The sequence below is a fragment of the Penicillium riverlandense genome, assembly GCF_028828495.1.
Source record: "Penicillium riverlandense strain IBT 135883 chromosome Unknown utg000006l_segment0_segment0, whole genome shotgun sequence".
Lineage (NCBI taxonomy): Eukaryota > Fungi > Ascomycota > Eurotiomycetes > Eurotiales > Aspergillaceae > Penicillium > Penicillium riverlandense.
The window spans coordinates 3,308,079-3,325,342 of record NW_026643197.1 but is presented as its reverse complement, the minus strand read 5'-3'; the positions used below and the strand labels follow the sequence as shown (position 1 = coordinate 3,325,342).

At 49.9% G+C, this 17,264-nt stretch overlaps 6 protein-coding genes across 6 annotated transcripts; 3 read left to right on the top strand and 3 right to left on the bottom strand.

The window, feature by feature from the left end:
- Positions 1–1,966: 1,966 nt before the first annotated feature.
- On the top strand, positions 1,967–3,497 carry N7474_007544 (acyl-CoA dehydrogenase family protein; the record flags this gene model as incomplete). Its single annotated transcript, XM_057198954.1, has 4 exons — positions 1,967–2,153; positions 2,203–3,191; positions 3,250–3,296; positions 3,356–3,497. The coding sequence occupies 4 exons, from the start codon at positions 1,967–1,969 to the stop codon at positions 3,495–3,497; spliced, it is 1,365 nt and encodes a 454-aa protein (XP_057052394.1).
- Positions 3,498–4,660: 1,163 nt separating this feature from the next.
- Positions 4,661–6,008, top strand: N7474_007543 (putative phosphatidylglycerol specific phospholipase; the record flags this gene model as incomplete). The annotated part of the gene is made up of 2 exons (XM_057198953.1): positions 4,661–5,578; positions 5,637–6,008. 2 exons carry the CDS (start codon positions 4,661–4,663, stop codon positions 6,006–6,008), a joined length of 1,290 nt encoding a protein of 429 aa, XP_057052393.1.
- A 233-nt stretch (positions 6,009–6,241) lies between these two features.
- N7474_007542 (MFS transporter) lies at positions 6,242–8,114 on the bottom strand (the record flags this gene model as incomplete). Its single annotated transcript, XM_057198952.1, has 2 exons — positions 6,242–7,981; positions 8,037–8,114. The coding sequence occupies 2 exons, from the start codon at positions 8,112–8,114 to the stop codon at positions 6,242–6,244; spliced, it is 1,818 nt and encodes a 605-aa protein (XP_057052392.1).
- A 1,066-nt stretch (positions 8,115–9,180) lies between these two features.
- On the bottom strand, positions 9,181–11,017 carry N7474_007541 (DUF3405 domain-containing protein; the record flags this gene model as incomplete). Its single annotated transcript, XM_057198951.1, has 3 exons — positions 9,181–9,252; positions 9,307–10,135; positions 10,191–11,017. 3 exons carry the CDS (start codon positions 11,015–11,017, stop codon positions 9,181–9,183), a joined length of 1,728 nt encoding a protein of 575 aa, XP_057052391.1.
- Positions 11,018–13,272: 2,255 nt separating this feature from the next.
- Positions 13,273–14,783, top strand: N7474_007540 (uncharacterized protein; the record flags this gene model as incomplete). Its single annotated transcript, XM_057198950.1, has 4 exons — positions 13,273–13,459; positions 13,517–13,614; positions 13,669–13,929; positions 13,992–14,783. The coding sequence occupies 4 exons, from the start codon at positions 13,273–13,275 to the stop codon at positions 14,781–14,783; spliced, it is 1,338 nt and encodes a 445-aa protein (XP_057052390.1).
- Positions 14,784–15,031: 248 nt separating this feature from the next.
- On the bottom strand, positions 15,032–16,771 carry N7474_007539 (putative amino acid permease (Can1); the record flags this gene model as incomplete). The annotated part of the gene is made up of 3 exons (XM_057198949.1): positions 15,032–16,482; positions 16,532–16,549; positions 16,603–16,771. The coding sequence occupies 3 exons, from the start codon at positions 16,769–16,771 to the stop codon at positions 15,032–15,034; spliced, it is 1,638 nt and encodes a 545-aa protein (XP_057052389.1).
- Between the last annotated feature and the right edge of the window lie 493 nt (positions 16,772–17,264).

Sequence of the window (17,264 nt, the reverse complement as noted above, 5' to 3'; positions counted from 1 at the left end):
GGTGTTCAATGCAAAGCATATGGCTGCATCGCTTGCGGTCCAAATGCCATAGTCTCTACTTCAAAGGTTTATTTCGAGGACCCTGGACTGACGTGCGTCAAAATTAGTAGGAAAGTTACACGGCCGAACCGAACTAGTTGAGTGGGTGCAGTTCAACAACAAGCCCTCGTTGTACGACGTGTCTTACATTGCACCGGAGTCTTCAACTATTACAGAAGCAATAGAGAATCCGGGAACGATAGTCTGCAGAACGAAAATCAAGTTCAGTGGAGACAGGTAAAAATGAATACAGCAAATCAAAGCTTAGTCTCTGTCGGCAGAGCATCAAGCATTTCAAATAATGTATGTGCACCCTTCACCAGCCAGCTTTCGGAAGTCTAAAAGCTTGGCCACCCGACTGCAGCAAGCATTGGTTTCGCTTCTACCCACGTATCAGGTATATGGAGAAAGGAGATCAACAGCGCGGTGCCCAAATGGGGACTGCTAGGGACACGCCCGGTTGTTTGGGACTGATACAGGGATCTGGGGCCGATTACAAGCTTCATTGTAGGTTTCGGGGAATTTAGTTATATGACTTGCAGTTGGTCCCGGCTGTAAATGCGCCGGGTGAATGGGTTGGGTGTGAGACCCGCCACTGTGTTAAACTGGATGGGGCACACCCGAGGAGAAGATGGGAGATTGTAAATAAAGCTAACTCTTGCTGGCTAACGGTCTGGTTTAAAACAGGCCATGGACTTAACCCAGACATGCAATCACCGGTGGCTAGCTATCTCACCCTCGACATTTCAGTCCACGACGATGCGCATGGTAGGGAAAGACTGGTCCATTAGTTGTTGTTGGGGAAAACAACCAGATATACCACAGTCTTCACCCTACTCTAGCACTTAACAACACATTGAATGCAATGCCCAGTTCCACCAGTCGAGTTTGTCTTCCTCGCAAGTGCACGCTGGCTAGGGCTGGGATTCGGCCTGCTAACATTTTATCATCATGCGCTCGTTTTCGCTTCCTTTCCGGGCGTCGATAATCTCAACTCGATTCATAATTGTATATAACAGACAACGACGATACTTGTGAGGGTATTCTGATGGTGTAAACCACAGATATATTTTAGTATCTACAACTCAACTGTGAACTAAATAATCTCTCGGTATCGTGCCCAGGATAAGCGTCGAGGAAGAGACCATGAAAGATCCCTAATCTTTCTGTACTATATTTCTTATCCGCACTCATTTAGATTTAGCCGCTCCCTTGTATTTTGTTGAAGCTGCTGCATCTATGCTTCAGACTGCGCAGCATACTCGCAGCGTTCTCGGATCAACTTTCCGTACTGATAAAACAGAAAGGGGAACGGCATTCACACCACTGTCAAAATGCAGGGAAAGATGAAGCCAAATGGATACCTAACCCACGGTACATATATGTTGTGAACAGTGGGAAAGCTGCTTTAAATGGCGACCGAAGCACTGCATTGGCGGCTAAGACGGACGCGGCGAAGAGGGTATAGGAATTAATCCGTAAGTGAAATAGCGTAAGGAGAACTCTAACAAATTTTTTTCTTGTCGCGTCAGATTCTGATTGAGGCCCTGCTCACTGGGGGATCATGGGACACCGTGGGCATTACAGACTGGGGATTTCGAAACACATCGAGTACAGTCACACAAACCGACTGGTCGGTTATGCGGGGCGTGATTCATTATCGCACCGCCATAGTTGTGGCCGGTGAAACTGGTGATTTGACCCCCTATTTTTATTTCCTACTATTTTCTGCTTCGATCAAGTTCGCATTAGCAGAGACCGTCCAGTATTGCTCCTCTGCGTACAGAGGGGTTCTTCTTGGCGGCTCCTTATTCCAACGTCGAGTGATCTATTCCAATCCCGCCCAGCCGAGGTCCGAACGCGGGGAAATGGTGTACAAAAACACAACAGCAGCACAGGGCATCGCCAGAGAGACCAGATTTCCATCATGAACTTCGATCTGCCTCCAGAGCTCACGTCGCATTTAGCGTCACTCGACTCCTTCATCCAATCGACTATCTTGCCGCTTCAACATTCCGGTGACAATAATCGGTTCTTCGACCATCGCCGAGAACATGCCCGCACGGACTGGGACCATGATGGTAACCCTCGTCAGGAGTGGGAGGAGCTGCTGAGTTCGTGGCCATCAGAGGGACGCCAGGTGTAAGGCTGACGACATCGCAGAACAAGGCCGCAACCTCGCCGATGAAGCGGGATTCTACCGTTTCGCTCTTCCCAAAGAGTACGGTGGACAAGAGCATCCAGACACAAATGTGTGGATGGCTGCGATTCGTTATCACTTGTCGTCTCACCCGGTGTATGGAGGCGGGCTGGGTCTCGCCAATGACCTGCAGAATGAGCACAGTGTCGTCGGCAATTTTCCAGATCTCCTGATGCTCCATCATTTTGGAAGCGAGGAGCAGCGACGGACTCTGATTCCCGCCCGGCTGCGCGGGGAGTTCCGAACAACCTTCGGTCTGACTGAGCCCGATCATGGGAGTGATGCCACATTTATGTCTACCATGGCCCGTTCCGAGCGCGGCGGATTCGAGATTAGCGGAGCGAAGAAGTGGCAAACGGGCGCGCATAATTGCACGCACTTCCTCGTCTTTGCACGGACATCTGGCCGCCCTGGCTCAACGCGTGGTATCACGGCATTTTTTGTGCCTCGGAACACACCAGGGGTGCAAATCGCGAGCTATGAGTGGACATTGAACATGCCAACAGATCACGCCACGGTGAACCTAGACCACGTCTGGGTACCAGAATCGGCCATTTTGGGCTCTATAGATCAAGGACTAGCAATTGCACAGACTTTTGTCCACGAAAATCGAATTCGGCAAGCAGCGAGCTCCTGTGGTGCGGCCCGATACTGTCTAGATCGCAGCATCGAACGAGCACGGACACGGAAGATCTGGGGTGAAGGCCGAACGCTGGCCGATAACCAGGCCATCCAATTCCCGGTCGTGGAATTGATGACTCAGGTAGAGATGTTGCGACTACTAATCCTGAGGACCAGTTGGGAAATGGATCGAATCGTTGCAGAATGTCGTTCGCCAGACGTGAAACACCCGCCATGGGTGGAGATTGAACAGCGCCTGAGCGACAAAGTAGCCATGTGCAATTTCTGGGCGAATCGGTTGTGCTGTCAGGCAGCAGATCGTGCCATCCAGGTTCGTGGCCTATATGGGTACACTATGTCACCTAGACTGACAATAATCAACGGACTAGATCCACGGAGGAGATGGATACTCTCGGCACTATCCCTTCGAACACATGTATGACTGGAAGGGCAATTAAGCGTACTTCATGATACACTCGCTAACTTGCAAACCAGCTACCGGCACTTTCGGCGATATCGCATTACCGAGGGCGCAGAAGAGATCCAAATGCGCAAAATAGCGGCGTACATCTTCGGATTTGCGGGACCAAAGAAGAAGGAAATGGAGGCTACGGAGCCGGCTAAAGCCAAAATTTAACAGCAATAGCTCATGGTGCACGTTCAGCAAAAGAACAGATGGACTTATACTGAAAGGGCAAACCATTAGCATCAATCAGCCTGTATTTGAGATTAAGAGCTATCATCGATACGTTATTCGAGGAATATCCTCGTCGTGAGGCCAGCAAGAGACGGTATTCCGATAGTAATTGTTGCAACAGAACGAATGTCGATTCCATACATTGAAAGTCCTCCTAATGCCAACTCGACTCTTCCGATACCCCGGAAATCAGTGCATTGTGCCGTGTAGCACACCTGCATGAAATAGCAAATTACTAACAAGACAACAAGCAGTAATAACTAATCGCAGAGTAGCCACATCTCTCCGTACGTAGTCATTGAAACCCCTTCAGTAATATTATCCACCAACTCTCGCGTCATAGTTCCCTTAAATTTGTAAGTCCATGAGCACTTTGCCTCCATAGTCGCGGCTAGGTTGATGCCATCTTCCCACTACTCCTACAGTTACGTGGATCGAGGTCTAGCAAGCGACGAACCGGGGCCATGGCATTTGCCAAGGCCAGTCCCGATGAGCTGCCAGTCCTCCGAAAACTCACGCGATAGGATCGGCGTGAGCGTGGCCTACGCAAGCATTACTTGTTTAGGCACAAGGGCCCAGTTTTGTCTTCCCACTTTGTCTAATGCACGGTCGGGCTATTCCGATCGTTTAGTTTATTGCAATCATCGCTTGTTTCACCGGGCCCAGTTTTCTAGACGGCAGCCTTAGGTCCATCCTTTGGGGGCGGGAACCCTTTCTCCAGGCGCGAGATTGTCGGAACTTCAATAATAATAATGCTCGTGTGATCGATTGCTTTTTTTAGTTATGGCTGAGGCCGGCGGCTCTGCCCTAACGCCCGATAACGGCATGTCTGGAAGTCAATCAGGGACAGGGGAGAGCGAGCACTCCAATCGCAGCCTCGCGACCGCTGGAAGTTCAGTTCTCCGACCCCACAGTAGTTAATGATCGACAGGGCTTGCTCCGAACAAGGCAGATTTGCGTACATATTAATGTTCCCATTGCGCGGATGTTGTGGATGCGACTCCACCGCGATGTGACCCCGACGGAGAGGGATTATTATTGAGGGGATAGAGATAATAATGTTAGTCGTCCGACACGTCCTCTCTTTGCACATCCCAGCCATCATGACCCTCCCATTCACCTTGCTTGCCTTCGGGCTCGGTGCGGCTGCGCACTCCGGCATGAGCAACATCAAGAACGTGGTCGTGCTGGTGCAAGAGAACCGCTCCTTCGACACTCTTGCCGGTGGCTTAACCTACAACCCCAACATTGACGGTCTAGTTAATAGATCTTACTGCAATCCGGCCAATGTGTCTCTAGCGAACTCCCATGCAGTCTGTGCGGCTGGAATCGCCAAAAACATTGCGAAAGATGACCCCGACCATAGCATCACGGGTGGGAACATGCAGGTCTTTGGTACATACCATCCTACTCCTGATGCCCACTCCTCTATGAGCGGCTTTGTCACCGAACAGAGTGCCTACTACGACCTGGAGGGCAAAATGATGGAGGCTGCCGAGGTGATAAACTACTACCAGCCCGACATGGTCCCCGTCACCAATGCCATGGCGGAGAACTATGTGCTGTTCGACCGCTGGTTCGCCTCGATTCCCGGGCCGACAGACCCCAACCGTGCGTATTTGACTTCAGGTACTTCTCACGGACACGGTACCAACGACGAGGATTTCTATGATTCCAAGCTGCCCCAGAAGTCAATCTTCCAGCAGTTGTCCGAGAACAACATCAGCTGGATCAACTACCAAAACACCACAAACTTGGGGAGCTCGAGCTTCCTGCCGGACTCATTGTTCTACGAGTGGACCCATAAGTCTGGCAAGGGAAAGACGAATGTCTTGCCTATTGACCGTTTCTACGAAGATGCCAAAGCCGGCAAGCTACCGCAATTTACTTGGATCAACCCGGAATGCTGTGACTACATGTCTATGCACCCCAAATCCCCGATCAACATGGGCGAGAACTTCATGAAGGGAATCTACGATGCCATCCGCAACTCGCCGCAGTGGAAAGACACTCTGTTAATTGTGAGCAGTAGACCCAGTCTCAGCACCTTTTTTCCCTTCTATACTAACCCCAGGTCAGGTGACGTGGGACGAACACGGAGGTTTTGCTGACCATGTTCCTCCGCCGACTGGAGTGCCTCCCGGCGACAACCTGCCCTACGTTGAACAAGCTCCCGATGGCAAGAACTACACCTTCCACTTTGATCGCCTGGGCATTCGCGTGCCCACTATGTTGATTTCTCCCTGGGTGGAGAAGGGCGTGATTCAGAACAAGCCCAGTTCGGGGAAGAATGAGTTCACCCATACCTCCATCCTCAAGTTTGTTTCCGAGCTTTGGGATCTGGAGACCCTGACTCCACGCGTAGAGTGGTCTCCCTCATTCAGCAATTTGATCACAAACACTTTCCGTCATGATGCACCGGAAAAGCTACCCAATGCGACCGGCTATTAAACATTGGTTGATTGTGACCCCCTGTGAACATGGCATCTCTTTGGGCAATCTTGCCAATAGTTCTTGCAAATATGTAGTCGTTTTGTTGGTATTTCATTGCTTTTTGCTCGGTCTATAGCAGGCCGTCTCTCTTGAAAGGATTGACTATATATTGTAACAAATCCAGGAAATGCGACGGTGCATCCTCGATACCACAAGACTTTATTATGGCTTGTGCGGTAAACAATTAAAGGTCACTTCCGTCCCAGGCCAAAAAAACCATGCCGGCGACCTTTGGTTGAACGCGACCGCTGCGTGATTGCCGAGTTGCGCGTGTTGACGTGATCAATATCGAAAGGATTGGCATCATAGGCCGTCTCAGTGCGTTCCAGGGATGAACGAGAACTAAATGCATCCTCGTCTGCAGTGTTAAGAGTGTCTGGGACAGCTCCTTGATTGGCAAGCACCTCAGCTTCAGATTCAGCCTCCTTGTCGTCATCAAAGTTAGGGTCGCGGGCCTTCTGGGCAAGCGAGCGTATGAAGTCGTCTGCCTCAGCAGCGTACTTGCATTTACGGCGTACAACATGGCCATATCGATAAAAGAAGAAGGGAAATGGCACACAAGCAACGGCAAGGAACGCTGGAATGCACGATGCCCAATGTATCCCAAGATTTTGGTACATGTACGTCGTGAAAAGCGGGAATACGGCACCGAAGCATGATCGAATAATCGAATTAGCGGCGAGAACTGATGCCGCATAGATAGTGTAAGCGTCGATCAGATAGTTCATGATTCCTAAGAACACTAGAACCATGCCAAATCCAAAAGGCGCTGTCGCCAGGACGCTGACAATCCACGGGTTAGACGGATAGTTGGTCCATGCAAACCAGAATAACCCAATTGGGATGGCAAGTCCGCCCCACATAGTCGGCGGAAGGCGTGCTTCTGGTGGTGCGAATCCATTATGCTGCTTGTGGATACGCACATAACGCTTGTTGTCATACATGTTGATCCCGACAGCTATCATCATTCCGATCATCACAGCCAGGAACGGTAAGCTGGCAATTCCCTCACTCCAGCCACGGATATCTTGAAAGATAATAGGGAACGCATCGAAGAGCATATAGAGCGTTCCGTAGATAATGGCCATGTAAAGCGAAAGTAATAGGACGATGGGCTCGGCAAATAACAAAATCCAGGGCCGACCAAGCGCGGCCCTAAACATGTCACTAACGGGCACCTTGCCACGCTCAGCTTCCAGCTTACTGCGGTAGACTTTGCCTGTGATAGCCGAAAGGCGCTCAGCACGCTTTCTTAACAGCAGTGGTGCATATGTCTCAGGAATAATGAGGCCTTCGGCCATCCAGATCAGTCCCGTGAATACGGCAAGAAAGCCCTGCACCCATCGCCAGCCAGCATTCTCACCGAGGAAGCCGCCAATAACAGGACCAAGAGATGGACCCAGAAATGGTGCACCGGCGAAAAGGCTGGTCGCCAAACCGCGCTGGTCCGCAGGGAAGATGTCAGCAATGACACCGCCAGCATTTGTAAGAGGCGAGGAACCAAAGGATGCTGCAAGAAATCGGAGAATAATCAAGGTCCAGATATTTTGTGACGCCGCTGCGCCTGCGCAAAATGCAGAGAGTGAGAAAAAAGTAACCAGAAACACAAGCTGGCGGCCGATGAGCTCGCTGAGTGGCGCCCATAGCAAGGGGCCGACTGCAAATCCGAGCACAAACAAGGATACACCCAACGTTGCAACCTCCTGGCTCACATCCAGATCCGCCAGCACCTCACCAATTCCCCCCGCGTACGCGGAGGACGCCAATGAGACAGCCATGGTGGCGAAAGCAACTGACACAGTATACACCCATTTCTGCCGTGTAGGGAAGTTCATCGGGTTGCGCGGATCTTTAGGAATCCATTCGACTATATAGGGGCTTTCTTCTGTCCCTGACCCCGCATACGGATAGCCTATGATTTCCGGTGTGACCTTGAGAAGATATTAGCATTACTACCGATTTCACCTGTCCAATTCTAATAATTACCACACTCTGGTCAGTCATAATCTGCCAATAAGGAATGCGCTGGGGGCGCAATGCTTCCACATCTTTTTCCATCTTCATAATGGGCCACGATGTCACCAAGTTGCCGCAATCTCTTTAAGACGCCGACTGGAAGCGACGCTGCCGGTTTAAAGACATAAAAACACACTCTTCTTTTTAGAATATTAAATCATAGTTGCTTTGTATATGCTATGTCAGCGGCTTGTGATAAAAGATGCAGCTTAATGATTGCTGACTTCGCTGGCCCACCGAGTGGAGCATGTATATCCGTTTTTGCCGGATACACCGCCGACAGTCGGTTGTTCGATCGGCAAGCCGAGTACTCGGGCTCGTATAAAAAATGCGCTGCCCTGCAAGGCTGCCGTGGACCTCGGTTTAATCAGACATTGGAAGACAAACTGTCAGAGGAACCTGAAATAGAACGTACGTGCTCCCGGGCATCTCTTATGCGCAGGTACACGAGTGTTATTCGTCACCGACGGATTTAAGTCCATGTTCAGCAGGCTGTAAGGGATCTGGCCGTCTTAGCAGAGAATGATGAATGTTGAAAGGAAAACATAAACAGATCGCTGTCGGCAGTTAGGATAAGACATTACTGCCGGGTTCGAGGCGGACCGGTCCTGGCGGTGGGACCGGGACCAGATCAGCTCGATTTCCGACCCCTATTCAAAGGGTTGCGCATAATGCATGCTCATACAGTTGAACAGTGTAACTCTTAGCCTATGTGACACTAACTTGGTCAGATTACCACAAGATGGTCAAATAGGACTTGCAGTATTCGGTAGGTACCTACTGTAACACCACATATTCCTAGGAAGATGGCTTATTGGACATGGGATGACGGAACAATCCTGAATTAGTTCAGATTAACTTAGACCATATATCACATAGATCAAACGACAATTGTAGCAATATCTTTCTAGACAACCTGTGCATAACGGTGGTATATCTTTAAAACCAACACTTTATCAGCTGAGAATGATCATATTCTGCAAATGCATTTTGAATTAGTCCAGTCCCATGTACGCTAAGCATGGATACATGTGACAAGTCTGGTGAACAGGTCCTGGATCTGATCTCGGCGATAAACTGGCCACAGAGACAAGGTACTGTCTCGAGACTGGTTCTATCGCTCAGTGTTCTTGACCGGGTGAATGAAAATGGGCGGAAGACAAAGAGGGCGATTTGTCTTTTCCCACTATATGCTTTTTTAGTATAGTCCGAAAATCATTAATGACCATGGATCTCTCACCTCTTCTGCGCCGTCGTACCCCAGCCAGGCACGATAGAGCCTCTCAGCAAAGTAGGAGCGAAACATAAAAGATGTATACAGAAGGATATCATGGCATGAATCACAACCCCAGATACTGTTGAGGTCCCCATTAATCTCCCCCGGTTCGCCAGAATTAGCGCGACGATCCAGCTCTGCCGCATCCCATGCCCGCTCATGATAGACAGGCTGTGGAACCTGTACAGCTTTGAGGCCATAATACATGGCCCAAGAGATAGGCGTCATTTCCGACGCGAGACCCAAGCCCTTGTATGCCTGGTCCTTGTGCATGACACGTAGAAGCCGGTTAGAGAGTCGTGACATGGCGACAATGGTCGCGCGTCGCGGTGTATGCTTCTGCTGTTGGAAATGGTATATTTTTTGGCCCCACGGCCAATTCACCCCGGCAGGGTCAAAATGTGGGAGCCAAGTGATTAGGTCGGCTTCTTCGCCAACACCCCAGGCACTTTCGTCATCATCTGGACTTGCCACTGGAGGCACAGGGCTGTGTCCTCCAAGATCAATGCCTTCTGCGGGCTGAGGACCCCAAATGCTGTCGCGTCTTACCATATCCCGGTCTACTTTCGCGGCAAACTCTTCCCATGTTCCATGAATCGCTGGGATATAGAAGTATGAGTTTCGCTCCCAGAGGTGCTTTCGGGGCTGGCGCCTCGCGAAGTCGGTGGCTTGGGTCACTAGCCGATAGAAGTGACCAGTGTAACGAGCGTCCATCTCAAACTGCCACACGTATTCGTATTGTGGATGAAGTCGCGAAAAAAGCTGGACTGGCTGGAAATACTGCAGAACCGCGCTGGTCAAGCTGTTAGAAGCCGAATCCTGGTGTCGGAGTTGGTTGATCAACATACTCATGAGCCTCGATTTCGGGATACCATTCCTTTAATATCTTCGTGTTGAAAAAGAGGGCGAGCTCGCGCAGTTCTCTGGGTAGGTGTTCTGCCTTGAACTTGTCCATGGCAACGGTGTCCATGGGGTTCGGCAATTCGGCGCCTTTGCAATCTACCAAAACTACGACGTCATATTCCCCGCCGGAATGGAGAGCCAGCTCCATGATCATCGCCCGAATGTAATGTAGGTCGTCCTCCATGTATCGCTTGCTCAGCCAAGTGCGCATGATCACAGCTGTCCGCGGCTGAATCCCCGGCTCGGGGTCGCTGAGATCAAGCTCATCATGCACGGTCGTATCCCACCGCTTGTGAAGGGTCCATATTTGCTTCTCCCGGGGCCTGGTGGTTCGGAACCGGTCTCCGTTGCGCAGCAGGCAGTCATGTTGTAGATTGGCCCAGTTCACGTCGTCCCATTCCAGCTCGGCCGCATGATTGGTTCCATAGGAGCCGGGCCAGCCATTGTCGGTCCTGTGCTTATATCCGTATGCGCCGTACCGCGAGACCGAATCCGCACAGAGATCGCGATCGAGGCCCCAGCTCTCGTACGAACCGAAGATCGGGGCCGGGAAGTCCGACGCATTCCAATGATACCCGCTCATCATCGTGTCCGCATCGTGCCGGTCCAGCAGGCGACCATGGGGCCCGAGGCACGCTCGATGTGAACCCCGCCATGTCGAGTTCCATGACGCGGAATTGTAATCAGGATAGGGGTTGTTGATGACCCGTCGGAGGCCATGCGGATATTGTCCTGCAAATTCGATCGGAAATGAGTAAGAATGTCTGCTCATGGGTTAGAACACAAACGACGAGGCAAATAAGAGTGCCGGACCTGAAGGGGTTGAGGGAGGACACAGGCCACCCCTGCCATGACGCGGTGGCGAGCAGTAGCTGCAGCAGAAGGATAAACACAATAAACACCGCAGCCGCCGCGAGTAACCGGCGCCTTGGAGTGCCAAATCGCCTGCGTTGGACCCGGAGAGATTCCATTATCCGTCCATTCTAACCCACAGTAGTGAATCGGTCGGAGAGTTATGCCAGTCGACGAAAGGGGAGGTCGATTGACCGTGTATGGCGCGATTGGTGGGGGGCGGTTCGTGCATGAACGACGGCTAAGTCGTCCCCACTGGGAACCTAAATTGGGGGGCTGACCAACCCCTTGCCATGGCCGAATGGCTGGCCTCGTCTACGTGGTAATACTGTAGCATGTAGCATGAAGGTTATCTTAATTATTGTACGACTTCATGAACAGAGATCTCTTGTTTGGAGGTTCAATCGAGGATTAAGATCTGATATGGACTTCTTTTTTCAACAATAGCGGTGGAGCTAGCGGTCTACCCGCTCTATTCTACCTCTGCTCACTGCTCATTTCTGACACCGCGCCTTCAAATTTCTTTCAAGTCCTGGTCGGGTCTGTCTTGAGGTTTGGAGTTAGATAGTATAAGCCCTGGTGCGAAACACTTCCCCCTTTCTTATATTAAAACATGGGATACTACTTCAGAAAAGGCTTCGGATGGATCTTCGCGGGATCGACCAAAGTTGTTCCTAAGCAGCATATATATATCGTATGTATAAACCATTGAAACATCCTCGCTCCATGTCGGATAACACAAACACATGGCACTTGGACTCACATTGACCATATGTCATTTCTTGAATAGATACTATCACTATCTTGGACCGGGACAATTGAGTTTGAAGCTTCGACGAAGAGACTGATGCCTCAGGCATACAATCTAAACTTCGAGATAGCAATTCCTTGCGCTTAGTGCAGCTCGTGAATCAAGGTTGGACGAGACAAGATACAGATGGAAGGAATACGAAGCCGTCTCCCGAATAGTGCTACAAGCATTGCAAGAAGAAGGATTCGTTTAAGACTTTGCATCGGAAGGTCTTTCTTAGGCGGGGACTTAAATCATCGACGATTGTTGATCGGAGGAGCTTGGATTTTTGTGACACAAGAGAAAATGCAAATGGCGCTCTGGACAAAGCTCGAAGGGCGATGTGGAAGCAACTCCGCCCCCAGGAATGCTAATGACTAATGTATAATACATAGAAGTAGCTCTCCAGCTTGACCAAGATACCGAAACGGGGTTGTACATAACATGATTTTGCAAATAGACACGTCGTAGAACTCCAATGCCAATAACTTCAGGTCGAGCCTTGATTTTGGTTTTCTGGGAAGTGATGGGACTTCTGTATTGTGGATTCCCCCGCTTGGGCTGGTGGGCCTCGGACATTTGCCAACTCCCGGTAGATCAACATACATAACGCCCAAGCTTCCCACGCAAGGGAATCCTCTTTTCAAAAATTACTAACTTTTCTTGTATCTTTGCCAATAGGATCCATTTGGATGCCCCTTATCAGGCGGGGAACTCTCCGAAACTACCAGCCCGGAAATGCAGTGACCATGATCAACATTCCATTGCCCCCTTGAGTCCAGAGAGTCAAGCGTGTTGCGCGGCTGCTTGGCCGGCCAGAGGCCAAGTTGGCCTCCAAACTGGTCACTAGCCACTGCCAAGTCGTGCCGGAGCAAAATATCTATTTCTGGTCTCCACCTTCAGACAGGTCCAGCAACGCGACTCGTGGATGCGCTATCGGCAGCTGTGCAGCTTCACGAGCATGCTGTTCTTCATTAACCACGCGGCTAAAAGCACGGGCCGTGGAGCAGACTATGCTGATGAATGCAGCACTACATACAACTGCCTGACTCGTGACGGGATAACTGGCTTGATGGCAGATCTAGGGGTTTGAGTATCACATTACTGGGGACGAACCCACTAGGATGCCAAGTCTGTGCCCTTGTGACGGCTCAGTGGACCGCCCATCTTGATTGACATTTCATGCAGGAAAATTCGTTTCGTCATCCTGTTAGCTCCTAGTCAAGTACATGCTGTTTTCCTTTCCGACTCGACTTCGCCAGTCCAGACAAACCCAGTTTCCGTCTCTTGTGATGTTTGATTTATCTCAAGTATCATACAATACTCTATTTGACTGGTTTTTATTACCTGATTCTTGAATTTTCTGGAGTCCCCAGCTGGGTATCATGGATCACAAAGAATATCTCCCCAGCATCGCCAGTCGCAGCCTCGAGGCCCAGTGCTCTACACCCTCCGACCAACAATCGGACAACAAAATCAACCCTCAACAATTCGACTTACCGCCTATAGATGGAGGAATTCACGCATGGCTCTTTTTAACGGCCTCAGCAGTACTTGAAGCCATTGTGTGGGGTATGTTGAAGACAAAAACCACCAGACAGGAGATAGCAGAGACTAATATTACTACAGGGTACGCTTTTGCTTTCGGAATTTTCCAAGATTATTATAGCACGCATGAACCATTTCAAGGGTCAGAAAATATTGCTGTCATTGGAACCTGTGCGATGGTGAGTTCGAGTGCCCCGAAACTCAACTTGAACGCTGACTTACGAATCCGATAGGGAATCGCATACTTGATTGCTCCACTAGCAATAGTGATAATGATTCTCGTTCCCTGGATAGCACGGTGGGTATCGACAATGGGTGTGGTTATAATGTGTCTCTCGCTAGCCCTAAGCTCATACTCCACAAACGTCACCCATCTGATCTTGTCACAAGGTATTGCATTTGGAACTGGTGGCTGTTTGTGCTATACACCATCAATTCTATTCATGGCAGAGTGGTTTGACAAGAGAAAAGGCCTTGCATTTGGAATTGTTTGGGTACGTGGCAGATTGAAGATACACCCAGATGACTCGAATGTGCAGCTAACAAATATTATCAGGCTGGTTCTGGGTTGTCGGGCATTATTTTCCCTCTGGGCTTACAATGGCTTTTGCATAATTATGGCATCGAAACAACACTCCGTGTATCAGCGGTAGTACTCTTTGTTCTCGCTCTGCCTTTCCTCTATTTCCACAGGCCACGCCTGTCAATTACCGAGACTGCATGCCACCATCGACTCGATTTCCGTTTCCTCTACAACAAAGTCTACATAATATATCAGCTTGGGAACACTCTGGAGGCTCTGGGATTTTTCTTGCCTACGATATATCTTCCAACATACGCGCGCAGTTTGGGAGCCAATGACTTTTTGTCTTCCTTGACAGTGACCCTTGTTAACCTCGCCTCGGTTTTCGGCTGTGTCTTCGTGGGTTTCCTCTCTGATCGATATCATATTACCACCTGCCTCATGATTTCAACTGTCGGAACTGTCGTGTCTGTCTTCTTTGCCTGGGGGTTCGCCACTTCTATCCCGCCATTGTATGTGTTCTGCGTTGCCTACGGCTTACTGGCCGGCGGCTTCTCTTCCACATGGTCCGGTGTTTCACAGGAGATCCAGCGCGCAAACCCGTCTGCGAGTGCGACCGTCATTTTCCCATTCATGGAAACCGGTCGGGGGATCGGTAATGTGGCCAGTGGCCCCCTGAGTGAAGCCCTTCTCAAAGCCGATGTCTGGAAGGGTCACGCATGGGGAGCATATGGTAGCGGATATGGCACGCTTGTCGTGTGTACAGGCGTGACGGCTCTCCTGGGCGGAATATGTGTTGTCGCACGACAATTCAAGTGGGTGTAAATGCTTCTTTGATGGGAAATTGATGAAGCGTGGAATTCTCTCAGCCCTTGGCATATTGGCATAGGAGTACACAGCATCTTTTGTGCCAAACGGTTGAAAATACATATATCATGTCATATATTCGTTTATACTGCAGAATTCTCACATACTGATATGCGTTGACAGGCCACTGGGGTTTGGCCAATCTTGAGAATTATTGACAACGAAAATGTACCTGCCTCATAGAATAGACACAGTGTCGAGGAATATTATTTTGTCACCCAACCCCAAATTCTTAGATACAACGCCTTGGGTGGTGTTAGATCCTTCTCGTAATGCAAGCGACCAGTCTGAAGATCGGCCTCGGAGGCGGAAACGAAATGAGTCCTCATGATCACCTTGTGCGCGATGTAGAGTACAACAAACACAATTGGACAGATGTATGCAAAGAAAAAATCAGAAACCCGGAAACTAGGGATGAAGGAGGTGAATCCCTGCGTCAAAGCAATGAGGATGTTGAAAAAGAGCCCGTACCAAGCCAGATATGGCTGGAATAATGCTTTGTAGGGAAGAGTATCGCGAGAGATCCCCTGTTTGGCCAAGGCGCGCATGAATGCGATATGGCAAGCGTTTATCGAAGACCATGTCACAAATCCTGCCACACTGGAAAGATTCACTAGCCAATTGAAAACCTGGCCAGCCGAGGTGGAGACGTTCATGAACCCAAGGAGGCCAAAGGCTGCAGTGAGCGAGACGCTCCAATAAGGCACCCCTTTCTGCGTCACAAAAGCAAAGCATGGCGGAGCAAATCCTTCACGTGCCAGTCCGGTCAAGATTCGACTGCCACTGTACACATTTGAGTTAGCTGCTGACAGAACTACTGTCAAAAGGACTGCGTTGATCAGGCCCGGCAGCACTTTCACCCCCGCTAGGTTGGCTGCAATGACCATTGGCGATGACGAGGCATTGGATGTGTCGGTTGTCAGGTGTTTATTGTCATAGGGGACAACAAGTCCAATGAAGAAGATGGTCAACACAAAGAATAGAAGGATGCGGACGAAAGTCTTGCGGATGGCGGATGGAACAGTGCGCTGAGGGTCCTCGGTTTCACCAGCCGCCACTCCGACCAGCTCGGTGCCTTGGTAGCTAAAACCGGCCTGGACAAGTACGGCCCAGAATCCCACAAATTTGCCCACCGATTCCGGGTTGGAGATTATATGCGTATTAAACGCCCCAGGGCTTTTCCATGTGCTGAACCCTAGATATCCTTGTTTGCCAACTCCACAGTCCACGGCAATGGCAAAAATCATAAATCCAATGACAGTCGCCACTTTGATGGTCGAGAACCAAAATTCCAGCTCACCATAAAAATTGACTGGCAGGAAGTTCAGAGCAGTGATAAAAACCCAAAAGACTCCAATAAAGATGGCAATATTCAGGCTCGGGTCCCAATACTGGATAATGGCCCCCGATGCAGTCAGCTCCACCGCAAACGTCGATGCCCAGTTAAACCAGTAGATCCAGCCCATCGAAAATCCGAGGCTTGGGTCGATTAATCGAGCGGCGTATGATGTGAAGGCACCGGGGACCGGGATGTAGGTTGCGACTTCGCCAAGCGAGGTCATGACCGAGTATACGATGGAACCCACGAAAATGTAGGCTATCAAAGCTCCTGCCGGCCCTGAGTAGGCGATCGCTGTGCCACTGGAGATGAAAAGACCTTGTTCTGTTAGTACCATCGGATCGCAGCATGCGTTTGCTGAGCTTACCGGTGCCAATAGTTCCACCTGAACATGTTGTTAGTAGCTATTGGGAATATTTATTTGAATAGCTCACGAACCAATCGCGATCATTTGCAGATGTCGGCTTTTCAGCTTGCGCTTCAGCTCCCCAGGAGCAGCAGAGTTGGAGGCACGATACTGCTCCGCATCAGTCGATTTGGTGTCTGGACAAGGATTTTTAACATCCTCGGAGACCGGGCCCGCAGGAGCATTCTCTTGAATTGCCATGCCTGGCCGCGGCGTGAGATTCAGACCAACTGAGCGCTGGACTAGGTCGGCAGGAGGCCAAGTGCTTACACAGGTAAGTTTGGTAGAGGATTTTTTTTTCATATGGCCGTTTTCGCTTTCTTGCTGCTTTTTTTTTTTTTTTTTTTTTTTTTTGGGTAATTAGGCAAGGTACCCACTTGTCTGCAGCAATCGAGGCATTCTCATTAGCTAAAGCAACCACCGGAGCCGTGAAACGTAAAGAAACGCGGCTGGTGGCGACACACGGCAAACAAACAATCCGTTAGTATGTAGGAGCAACATTTCGCTTATAGATCAGCTGGCAGCAACACAAAATTTTAACATCGCTGTTGAAAAGTGCCCGTCGTCTCTATGGTTAATTTTTGTGAAAATTTGAAAAAAAAAAAAGTTAGTCAGCAGGTGGGTCCGTGTAAATAAGCAAGTGCCAAGCCTTCATTAGGACTGGGTTTGGAGCTACAACATATTTGTACGTAGT